A 12344-nucleotide genomic window follows, 5' to 3' on the forward strand; every position below is an offset into this window, starting at 1 on the left:
TATGCTCCACACCTCATCCCTCTCAGATTTTGGAATGCACTTCAGATTCTTAAACCTTGGGTCGAGTGCTGTAGCTATCAGATATCGGAACTTTCTTTGTGTTTTGTCAAATCTGCAGTGAAAGTGTTCTTAAAATGAACAACATGTGCTGGGTCATCATCTGTCATAAACATACAGCTAAGGGTAGCATAAAATCCCTCCTGAGTAGCTGTACTGAATCTTTACCTGTAAGGGGTTAAGAAACTCAAATACCCTGGTTGGCACCTGACCAAAAGGACCAATAAGGAAAGAAGATACTTTCAAATCTGCAGGGGGAGGAGGGGGAGGTTGTTTGTGCTCTCTTTGTTTGTGCCCTCACTGGATGGAGAGAGACCAGGCAGGTAACATATCTCCTGAAAATATACCTGAAATGATCCATCTAAAATTAGAGAAATTGTAAGTAAGGGCAAGGAAGTGCATTAGATTATCTTTTGTTTTAGCTTGTGAATTTTCCCTATTCTAAGAGGTAATTTCATTCCTGTTTTGGGGAATCCTCTGTTTTAAATCTTTTTATTTACCTTGTAAAGTTACCTTTCATCCTGATTTTCCAGGTGTGATTCTTTTACTTTTTTCTTTATAAAGTTTTTAAGAACCTGATTGATTTTCAGTGTCCTAAAGATAAAGGATCTGGTATGTACTTATATTAAAGGCAATTGGTTGGTATATTATTCTCAAGCCTCCCCAGGAAAGGGGGTGAAGAGGCTTGGGGGATATTTTGGGGGGATAGGGCTCCAAGTGACCCTTCCCTGAATTTGTCTCAATCACTTAGTGGCGGCAGCAATACCGTCCAAGGACAAGGAAGGGAATTTGTGCTTTGGGGAAGTTTTTAACCTAAGCTGCTAGAAATAAGATTAGGGGGTCTTTCATGCAGGTCCCCACATCTGTACCCTAGAGTTCAAAGTCGGGAGGAAACCCTGACATCATCCGAGACAGCTATAACATGAAATGGCAGAATGTGGGTAAAACCATAGAGCAGGAGACATACAATTCTCCTCCGAGGAGTTCAGCCAGATATTTAATATTTTTTAACAAGAATCATCAGCATGGAGGCATGTCCTCTGGAATGGTGGCCGAAGCATAAAGAGGCATATGAATCTCTAGTGCATCTGGCACATAAATACCTTTCAATGCTGGCTACAAAAGTGCCATGCGAATACCTGTTCTTACTTTCTAAATAAGAAGTGGGCCACATTATCTCCCGTAAATATGAACAAATTTGTTTGTCTTAGCGATTGGCTGAACAAGAAGTAGGACTGAGTGGACTTGTAAGCTTTAAAGTTTTGCATTGTTTTGTTATGGAGTGCAGTTATGTAACATAATCTACATTTGTAAGTTGCGCTTTCATGATAAAGAGATTGCCCTACAGTATTAGTACGAGGTGAACTGAAAAATACTATTTCTTTTGTCATTTTTACAGTGCAAATATTTGTAACCAAATATAAGGTGAGTATTATACACTTTGTATTCTGTGCTGTAATTGAAATCAACATATTTGAAAATGTAGAAAAACATCCAACTATTTAATACATTTCAATTGGTATTCTATTGTTTAACAGTGCGATTAAAACAGTTATTAATTACAATTTTTTTTAGTTAATCACGTGAGTTAACTGCGATTAATTGACAGCCCTACTAATCAGGTATGACACAAGATAGATAATCTTTTCTTTGCCTGTCACTTGTTCAATTATTCCCCTACAGGATCAGGCCACCTGGAAAGGCCTTCAGTTAAAATGGAGACATGCATAAGGTTGGACACTGTTTGTTTTTCCCAGTAAAGTCAACTGGTATCATGGATATTTCCTGTCAGCCTCTCAGCAATCTTCTCACATCAGCAATTCATCTGTAGGCTCAGCTTCATCATTCTGATTTTACCATTATGGATGACAGTCCATACAGTACGTAGATAATATCCAGGAAGGGAAGACCTCTCACTCTGCAACTGTCAAAGAACAAGGACCTTGAACAAAGACAAGAGAGTCTGGGAAATTGTTTGAATCTTGTACAAAGCTTTAGGCACTAACAGGTGATATGTACAGTGAGCTCATGAAAACACAACACAGATTATATTAGTATTAATCATGAATATTAATTACTGCTTATCACATAACTCTAATTATAACAATAACAGGTCTGCTGGCAAAAGGTATTAGTTCAGTTGGGACCCAATTCCAAGCTCATTTAAATCAGTCAGATGACTCTTACTGACTTTGAGCTTTTGTCATTCATCCCCTGAAACTGCCTGGTATCCAAGGTTGCTGTTATGAACTGAATAAGTGGATATATTTCTAATATTTCAAACCAACTTTTTGGACTTTGCCTGTGTCATGGGGTCATTCACTGGCACCCCCTGCTGGGCATTTCAGGAATTAGCTACATTGAGTGAGCCCTCAGGTGGTGATATCTCTCCCATCCTCACCTCTGCCTGCAGACCCATTATGGCTCCTTCCTCTTGGCATCAGCTTCATGGCACAGCCCTCCAGCCATGTCACCATCCGGTTTCCCCCCCTTCCGGGAGACTTCTCCAACACTCCTCGCAGCAAGTCCACATGAACTGAGACCTGCATGAAAGACCCCCTAAGCTTGGCAGTCCACAGCTGGGCCGCTCCTTCAGCAACTAGTGGGGGTGGCCCAGACCCATCCACTACTCTGGACCCCAGCCCAGGGACCCTGCAAACAGCAGCTTCCTGCTGCCTCATCCTTCCAGCTCACTGTCTCTATTCTCTGGGCCAATTCCATGCAGGCTCTGTTCCTTCTGCTCCTGCCTCCAGCTCCTTTGTCCTCTTCCCTGGGCCTCAAACATGTAAGTCCTGGCAGCCCACCAGGAGCCCTCTCGGAAGCCAGTCTTCTCCCTAGGGCTCCCTGCAGCAGACTTACTTGCTCTTGTCTGCAGCTTCCTTTTATATGGGCCAGCTGGGCCCTGATTGGCTGATCCAGCGGCCGCCCTAACTGTCTGCAGCCACCACCCTAATTGGCTGTTTCCCCTGCAGCCACTCCTTTGGCTGCCTGCTGCTCAGCCTCCCTAAGCTGGTTTTTACCCTACCAGCGCCAGTGCCTGGCATGCGCCCCATCACAGCCTGCTATAGACTCTCACGTTGACATTGCCATTTGTGATGGACATTCCAAGGACAAAGAAAATAAAACTGAAGAAGGCAACAGATAAGTCCCTGACCTCAAACTGCACAATCCTTAAAGTTTGGGTAGGTTATAACTAAGGTATATCTTAACTCCCGATGAACAGCACTGTCTAAGGAGACAGCCGTCTTTATCCCTGCGACAGTCAATCTGACCACTATCCACAGACTCCGAGCATCAGAGTCTTCAAGAAGAAATCCTGCATCTCCCCAAGCAATATGAGAGTAGGTCCACAAAGACCATTCCCATCATTAACAGCAGCTTCAGAGGAGGCTAGTCTAAGATTTAATCTCTGTCCCCCAAAGCACTTATCTTAGATGGAGAAATGGTTACCAACATTTCGGTGTTTATAGTTACTCCTGGGGGCATTCTGTACCAAAAAATTAAATTCTGTGTATAATATTTTAAAATTCTGCAAATTTTATTTGTCAAAATAACTCTACATAGTCACACCAGTTTCAATTATTTTGGTAGTTTATTTCAAAATACCAGTCAGCTAGTATGTCTGTAACAATTCAGACAAACATAAAAATGCCCCTGGGAGTAGAGTTAAAGAAACCCCTATGACAACCCAGTTATTGTTTCTCTGCCCCCTCCCTCCAGAGCGCAGCCAGGGGCCAGACACCCACAACCCCTCTCCCCCAGAGCCCACATGTGTACCCCCCAAAGCCAATACACCCAAACTCCCACTTCCCCGAGCCCAACTGCGGGCCACCCCACCAGCCAGATACCTGCAGCATGTCTTCCCCCCTGACCAAGCCCAGCCATGGGGCCCTCCTGGCCCAGATACCAACACCTCCTCCTCCTCAGGGCCCAGCTGCGGGGCACCCTTGGCCCAGATACCTGCATGCTCTTTCTCCCCCTCCCCCCCGAGCCCAGGGATCTAGAGGAAGCAACAGTCTTGAATGAAGTTTCCTGTGCACCACCCTCTCCTTCCGTCAGGGCATGCTGGGAACTGCGGCTGCCAGGAACCCTCTAGCTCCCTCTCCCTCTCCGCAGCAGTGTCTTCTATGTGTGAGCTGGGCTCTGCAGAGTCCAGTGGCCCCTAGTGGCAGCTACCACCACTGCAGTCCATTTCTGTGTGGGAAAGGAAATTCCGCATGCACGTTAATTCCTGCATTAAGTTCTGCATTGTGCAGTGCCACAGAATTCCTGCAGGAGTATGTAGTATAATGGGTCAGATACATCAATATACTCAGTCATCCAGGCAACACAAGTGAGAAAGTGTGAATCTAACCCAGTAGTTATTCAGTATCCTTAGTGTGGTGCAGTTAATGCACACTAAACATGTATACATATATATCATACATGCACATATTACCAAATTTTGATATTTAGTGAAATTATGTTACTAGTTTACAGTAGTATTTTGTCTAATTCCCATTAGTTGTAATCTACTTATGAAATGCACAGAATGTGTAATTCACAAAATTATAAACAGTTTCATTCTGTTACGTTGTGTCTCAGACATTCACTCTTACAATTGCATAAACTATGTCATTTTATGCAGTCAGAGTAAAATCCAGAATTAAGATAATATACTGTGATTTTTCATTTGATCTCAACAGGGTTGTTTCCAAAAGTCTGATGTAACAAAATTCAACAACAAAAGCTACCCTAATACAGAATGTCATACTGTTGGGTGGATTAGAATTAAGTAAACAAATGCTGCATCCAAAATGAAGTACAAATAAGCTTAAAAGTAGAGTTATAGACAAGTGCCAGAGGTAAAACAGCTGCACCTTGCAAATGGCTCCATTTTTCTGTCTCCCTTTCTGAATAAGAGTGCTCTCAAATTGTTTGTAGCAAACAATTTTTGTATGATTGCACTCTTTTTCGTACTTTCAGAAGCTTTTGACAAAGCAATGCTGAAAATTATGTGCACCATTTAGCAGACAGAGAAGCCGGAATTAATGAATAAGAAAGCCCCAAAGCTCACTTGCCTTTTGTGCCAGATGTTCAAAACATTTTCATAAGAAAATGCCAACAGTTTTTTCCAATTTATGCTCAGAATAGACTCTCTAATACATCTCATTACTGTCTTTTTAGTGCTACCAAAATTGGCTTCAAGAATAACATCTGTGTTTTGCTTGCTTGAAAGTGTTCTCCAAGAAAAACTGATAGGAGAAGTCAAGGATTAAATGTCCTATGTAAACTAGTTAGTACTGATATCCCCCTGTGATATTTCAAAACAATTATTTATATGCATTGTAACCTTCAAATAGCTTTTGAGTTGTAAGATTAGGGAAAGTATCAGAAAATCTCCCAAATTACACACACACACACACACACACACACACACACACACACACACACACACACACACACACACACACACACACACACACACAGTATCTCTGCTAAGATTTTATATTGACATTTTGCAGATTCTAATTAAATATAAGGTATTAAAAATTGCCTGCTGTAATAAAGCAGATGTTTGGCATAATGGAAACAGTTATAACAGCAGTTTATTAGCATTTATTAAAATTACAAACCAACTATTACTTTAGTTTTTCAGCAAAATCATTCCAACAGCCATCGTTGTAATTATACTTCTGATTCCTCTCATTTGCAATTCAAAATTTCCTCCTATTGGTAAATCAGACTTTCCTTCATCGAAAACAAATCTGACTACACTTGATAAAAATATCCTTTCTTGGGTCTCATACAATGTTTCCATGAATACCTTGGAATATTTTCCTCCCCGTCCCTAAACTACCTCCCTATTTTTGACTGTGCCCATAGAAAAATGAAAACTTGGCCACTCACACCGATACATTCACATGTGCACTGAAATTAAACAGGAGCACAAGGGAACACAAGACAATAACTTTGGCAACAGAAGGACTTCTCACCTGTTACTGTTGGAGTTTGCACCAGTCTTTACATAATAACTAAACTGAAACCATCATTGCTGTTCCACAGCAAAAATTAAACAATGTCAAAGAAAAGAGATTTGTCAGACACTCATTCTGTTCCTTGCATCCACTACTTTTCTTCCTTTAATGTAATCATCTACTTTTTAAAAATTTGTCATAGAATATATACCTGTTCAAGCTACGAAGAAGGGAGAGCTGAATGAATGAAAAGATTCATTTTGTTAAAAAATAATCCTATGTTGCCATTCGTACAGTGTTGTAAAATGCCAAGGTTCATCTGACATATTTGGAGGCTTTGCATTTGCATGAAAGTGCTTCTGATCTTGTGATAAACATATTTGTGTTTAACTGGCACACTAAATAAGAGAGAAAAGAATCCGGAAACTATGTTATGGTTGCAGTAAACCAAATTCAGTTATACACAGTGGGTTATCTATTTTGTTGCTTGTGAAGTTACCAGGACAACGTTTAAGGTGGGTCTTTTCATGTGAATGTGAAAAGGGGGAGATGGATCTCTATGTCAGAGGTTTTAGAAGCCACAGACAGGTGTCTCACTGAAACTTTTTTTACATGCAGTGTATCACTTTGGCTATGGGATACAAGAAAAACTACGCAAGACCCATACAGAGCTTCATCTCTGAGAGCCAAAAACCGGCATTCAGTGGAAAAACAGGAAAGAGCCCTAAACGCTTAAGAGTAACAATGCTCCTGTTAGAACAGCCTCCATATTTGCTTTAATTTTGGTTGCTGCTTTTCCTACACTCCCTCCACACAGGTTTTCTAAATGGAATATCTCCCTCCCAAGCCCCAAACTACCTCCCCACCTATTTTTTTGTCTCACTTTACTTGTACTTTCAGTAGTACATACTTTACAGCCTGACCCATGACATCACATTTTGATTTGGCTCGACTCCTCCAGAACATTATGCAAAGGTGTCTAATATTGTTACTAAAATTGCTTAGCTAATGCCATATTTTAAGACACCAAACAGGCTCTTGGAAGTGGAAAATTTGGCCTTTAGCATGCTGATGAGAATTCAGAATATTTTTACTTTTAAACATATTACTTATGACTCCGCCAATAGTATGTGTCGTTTAAACTACAGTAGCTTCTTCCCACAGAACTGTAATTGTGGAAAATGACTACTTTTGAAGTTTAGCACCTCTAACCTCCCAAATCTACAAAAAGAATTTTCACAAGGTGAGAATGTGCTAACCCTGTCAAGGTGAAGGATATAACTATCGAATCATTGTGCCCTGAATAAAGGACACTGGGGCTAGACTCAACTTACATTTAATCTCTCTTTGTTGATTTTATAAAGCAGTCACTTACTGAGGGTTTCCATAGTAACAAGAGAGCTAATTTTTTAATTTTTAAGATCCTTCATCCACTTAACAAATAGATACTGTAGCCTAAAGAGTGGCAAATACCACTCTTGCTGTTCTGGTGTTATTTAACTACTGTGGGAAAAAGTAATATATAGTTTTCAATAACATTGGAGGGTTTTTTCCTCTCCCCTCAATGGTCAGATATATATATATAAAAAAAAAAAGAGTTCAGGTTTTACTTACATCTTTGGTTTCTGCGTTTGCTCTTGTACATAGTCATTGTGAAGAAATTCCACCCTCTAAGAAGTAACTGCCTTGAACACAGACACAAAAGAAAGGAGATTGTGCTTCTGCTTTGCAGTGAGACAGTTGCTCACTGACAGAAGGTAACCAGCAATGTCTCAGTGAAAGCCAGGGTAATACCATTTTTGTAAAATCCCGGGGAGATGCTACTGGCTCAAACTATTTTCTCTAACATGAACCCTAGAGAGCAAATGAATTTCTTCCTTTATTTTCCCTAACATTAGGGAACTTCAAATACAATCCATACAGGGTAAGGGGTCATACTAAGCCATGCTGCATTAAGAATGCAGTAATTTGTGATTTAATAGTTTGACAAGAAAGATTCTGTGAAATAGGAGAGGTACATGGAAAATATCTTGCATAAGTACCTGTATGCATAATTAAAAACTAACTTTTCATTGAGAGGCTGCAAAATATGTATGTAAAGGCATTAGAAATATTATACACCCAAACTTCAATTGCTGACTCAGCAAAACAAAAAAATTTTTGCTTTAGGAATATGGACTACAAAACTGGGCCCTTCATGAATACAAATAAGTTTTGTAAGAGTTACTATGCTAACCAAATATATACGATCAGAATCTAAAAATCCCACCTTGCTTTGGGTATTTATTTCTGAATTATTTTCTCATAGACTTTAAGGCCAGAACGGACCATTATGATCAACTACTCTGACCTCCTGCACATTGCAGACCACAGAACCTCACTCACCCCATCCTGAGCCATCTTTTGTAGGTGACAAATCTGAGGAATTGTCACAGATTGAAGTATCACTAGAGGAGGTTTTGGAATTAATTGAGAAATTTAACAGTAACAAGTCACCGGGACCAGATGGCATTCACCCAAGAATTCTGAAAGAACTCAAATGTGAAATTGTGGAACTCTTAACTATGGTTTGTAACCTGTCCTTTAAATCAACTACTGTACCCAGTGACTGGAAGATAGCTAATGTAACGTCAATATTTAAGAAGGGCTCTAGAGGTGATCCTGGCATTTACAGACCGGTAAGTACCGGGCAAATTAGTTGAAACAATAGTAAAGAATAAAATTGTCAGACACATAGAAAAACAAATTGTTGGGCAAAAGTCAACATGGTTTCTGTAAAGGGAGATCATGTCTTACTAATCTATTAGAGTTCTTTGAAGGGGTCACCAAACATGGACTAGGGACATAATGCACTTAGATTTCCAGAAAGCCTTTGACAAGGTCCCTCACCAAAGACTCTTCTGTGAATTAAGTTGTCATGGGATAAGAGGGAAGATCCTTTCATGGATTGAGAACTGGTTAGAAAACAGGGAACAAAGGGTAGGAATAGATGGTAAATTTTCAGAATGGAGAGGGATAACTAGTGGTGTTCCCCAAGGGTCAGTCCTAGGACCAATCCTATTCAACTTATTCATAAATTATCTGGAGAAAGGGGTAAACAGTGAGGTGGCAAAGTTTGCAGATGATACAAAGTTTGCAGATGATGCAGATAAACTGCTCAAGTTAGTTAAGACCAAAGCAGATTGTGAAGAACCTCAAAAAAAGATCTCACCAAATTAAGTGATTGGGCAACAAAATGGCAAATGAAATTTAATGTGGATAAATGTAAAGTAATGCACATTGAAAAAAATTACGCCAACAATACATACAATATGATGGGGGCTAATTTAGCTACAACGAATCAGGAGAAAGATCTTAGAGTCATTGTGGATAGTTCTCTGAAGACGTCCTCGCAGTGTGCAGCGCAGTCAAAAAAGCAAACAGGATGTTAGGAATCATTAAAAAAAAGATACAGAATAAGACGGAGAACATCTTATTGCCCTTAGATAAATCCATGGTACGCCCACATCTTGAATACTGTGTACAGATGTGGTCTCCTCATTAAAAAAAGATATAGTGGCATTAGAAAAGGTTCAGAGAAGGGCAACTAAAATGATTAGGGGTTTGGAACGGGTCCCATATGAGGAGAGATTAAAGAGACTAGGACTTTTCAGCTTGGAAAAGAGGAGACTAAAGGGGGATATGATAGAGGTATATAAAATCACGAGTGGTGTGGAGAAAGTGAATAAGGAAAAGATATTTACTTGTTCCCATAATATAAGAACTAGGGGCCACCAGATGAAATGGGCAAATTTGTTTTATTTTAAAACAAATAAAAGGAAGTTCTTCTTCACTCAGCACACAGTCAACCTGTGGAACTCCTTGTCTGAGGAGGTTGTGAAGGCTAGGACTATAAAAGGGTTTAAAAGAGAATTGGATAAATTCATGGAGGTTAAGTCCATTAATGGCTATTAGCCAGGATGGGTAAGGAATGGTGTCTCTAGCCTCTGTTTGTCAGAGGGTGGAGATGGATGGCAGGAGAGAGATCACTTATCTTATGTAATACACCTATAAGTGCTGGCTGAGTTATTGATTTAAAGACTTCAAGTTATAGACCACCATTTACTTTCGCTTAAACCGGCAAGTGACCTGTGCCCTTTGCTGCAGAGGAAGATGAAAACCCCACAGGGTCTCTGTCAATCTGACCTGCAGGAAAATTCCTGGTGAACAGTTGGACCCTGAGCATGTCAACAAGAGCCACCAGTCAGACACCTGGAAAAGAATTCTCTGTTGTGACCCAGAGCCCTCCCTATCTGTGCCCCATCTCCAGCTAATGGAAATATTTGCTGCTAGCACTCACAGATTGGCTACATGCCATTGTAGGCAGTTTCATCATACCATCCCCGATATAAACTTATCCAGTTCAGTCTTGAAGCCAGTTAGGTTTTTTGCCCCCCACTGCTTCCCTTGGAAGGCTGTTCCAGAACTTCACTCCTCTCTAATGGTTAGAAACCTACATCTAATTTCAAGTCTAAATGTGTTAATGGCCAGTTTATAGCCATTTGTTCTTGTCTCAGCATTGGTTAACTTAAATAACTCCTCTCCTTCCCTGGTGTTTATCCCTATGATGTATTTCTAGAGAACAATCATATTTCACCTCAGCCTTCATTTGGTTAGGCTAAACAAGCCAAACTCCTTGAGTCTCCTCTAGTAAGGTAGGTTTTCCATTCCTCTGACCATCCTAGTAGCCTATCTCTGCAGCTGCTTCAGTTTGAATTCATCTTTCGTAAACATGGGAGACCAGAACTGCACACAGTATTCTAGATGAGGTTGCACCAGTGCCTTGTATAATGGTACTAACACTTCCTCTCTACTGGAAATAACTTGCCTGATGCATCCCAGGATTGCATTAGCCTTTTCACAGCCACCTCACATTGGCAGCTCATAGTCATTGTGTGATCCACCAATATACACAGGTCTTTCTCCTCCTGTGTTGCTTCCAACTGATATGTCCCCAGCTTATAACAAAAATTCTTGTTGTTAGTCCTTAAGTGAATGACCTTGCACTTCGCACTATTAAATTTAATCCCATTTCTATTATTCCAGATTTCAAGGTCCTCCAGATCTTCTTGTATGATATTCCAGTCCTCTTCTATATTGGCAATACCTCCCAATACTGTGTCATCTGCACATTTTATTAGAATACACTCACTTTTTGAGCCAAGGTAATGTATGAAAATATTAAATAGGACTGGTCCCAAGACTGATCTCTGAGGAACTCCACCAGTAACCTCCCTCCAGCCTGACAGTTCACCTTTCAGTATGACCCACTGTAGTCTCCCCTTTAACCAGTCCCTTACCGATCTTTTGATTCTCATATTTATCCCCAACTTCTCCAATTTAACTAATAATTAGATCTACTGCATTTACTTTGTCTAAAAAAGTCAGTTATCTTCTCAAAGGAAGTGATCAGGTTGGTCTGCAATGATCTACCTTTTCTAACACTATTTTGTATTTTATCCCACTTGCCATTTACCTCTATGTCCTTAACTACTACTACTTTCAAAATTTGTCCACAACCTTGCATACAACTGAGATCAAACTAATGGGCCTTTAGTTTCCTGGATTACTTTTTTTCCCTTTTGTAAAATATGTATCTTATTAGCAATTCTCTAGTCATAGGGTACAACCCCCGAATTTACAGATTCATTAAAAATCCTTGTTATTGGGCTTAATTTCATGTGCAAGTTTCTTTAATATTATTGGATGGAGATTATCCAGGTCCCCAGGATTTGGTTCCATTGAGCTGTCTGAGTTTGACTTCCACCTCAGATGTGGCAATTTCTACTTCCATATCCTCATTTCCATCAACCATCCTACCACTACCCAAAGCGCCTCATTACCCTTATTAAAAACTGAGGACAAGTATTTGTTTAGGTGTTGGGCAATGTCTAGATTACCTTTAAACTCCACTCCATCCTCAGTGTTTAGTGGTCCCACTTCTTCTTTCCTTGTTTTCTTTTTATTTATATAGTGATAGAACCTTTTAGTACTGGTTTTAATTTCCTTTGCAAGGTCCAACTCTGCTTGGCTTTTGGCAGTTTTCAATTTTTCCCTATGCTGTTTGACCTCCAAGAGGTTGATCCTTCCCATCTTCCATTCCTTATAGGACTTCTGCTTTCTCTTAGTAGCTTGTTTGAGATGCTTGCTCATCCAGTTTGTTCTGCACCTCTTCCCCATGATATTTTCCCCCTTGCTTGGGATGCAGGCTTCAAATTGCTTGTCAGCTTGGACTAAAAGTAATTCCAAGCCTCCTCCACACTCAGATCCTTGAGTTCTTCAGTCCAGTCC

At 40.2% G+C, this 12344-nt stretch overlaps 1 protein-coding gene across 28 annotated transcripts in view; it reads right to left on the reverse strand.

The window, feature by feature from the left end:
* RALYL (RALY RNA binding protein like) overlaps positions 1-12344 on the reverse strand; it is a 614199-nt gene that overhangs the window by 174630 nt on the left and 427225 nt on the right. Inside the window, exon 1 of one of the 28 annotated variants that reach the window (XM_073330707.2) lies at positions 7629-7750. The exons of the other annotated variants lie outside the window; for them this stretch is intronic. Within the exon in view, the coding sequence (XP_073186808.1) occupies positions 7629-7665 (37 nt within the window). The 5' untranslated portion in view covers positions 7666-7750. Of the gene's footprint in view, positions 1-7628; positions 7751-12344 lie in introns of those variants that run through there. 28 annotated transcript variants of the gene reach the window in all.

This window comes from Lepidochelys kempii, chromosome 2 (genome assembly GCF_965140285.1).
Source record: "Lepidochelys kempii isolate rLepKem1 chromosome 2, rLepKem1.hap1, whole genome shotgun sequence".
In the NCBI taxonomy this organism is placed as follows: Eukaryota; Metazoa; Chordata; order Testudines; family Cheloniidae; genus Lepidochelys; species Lepidochelys kempii.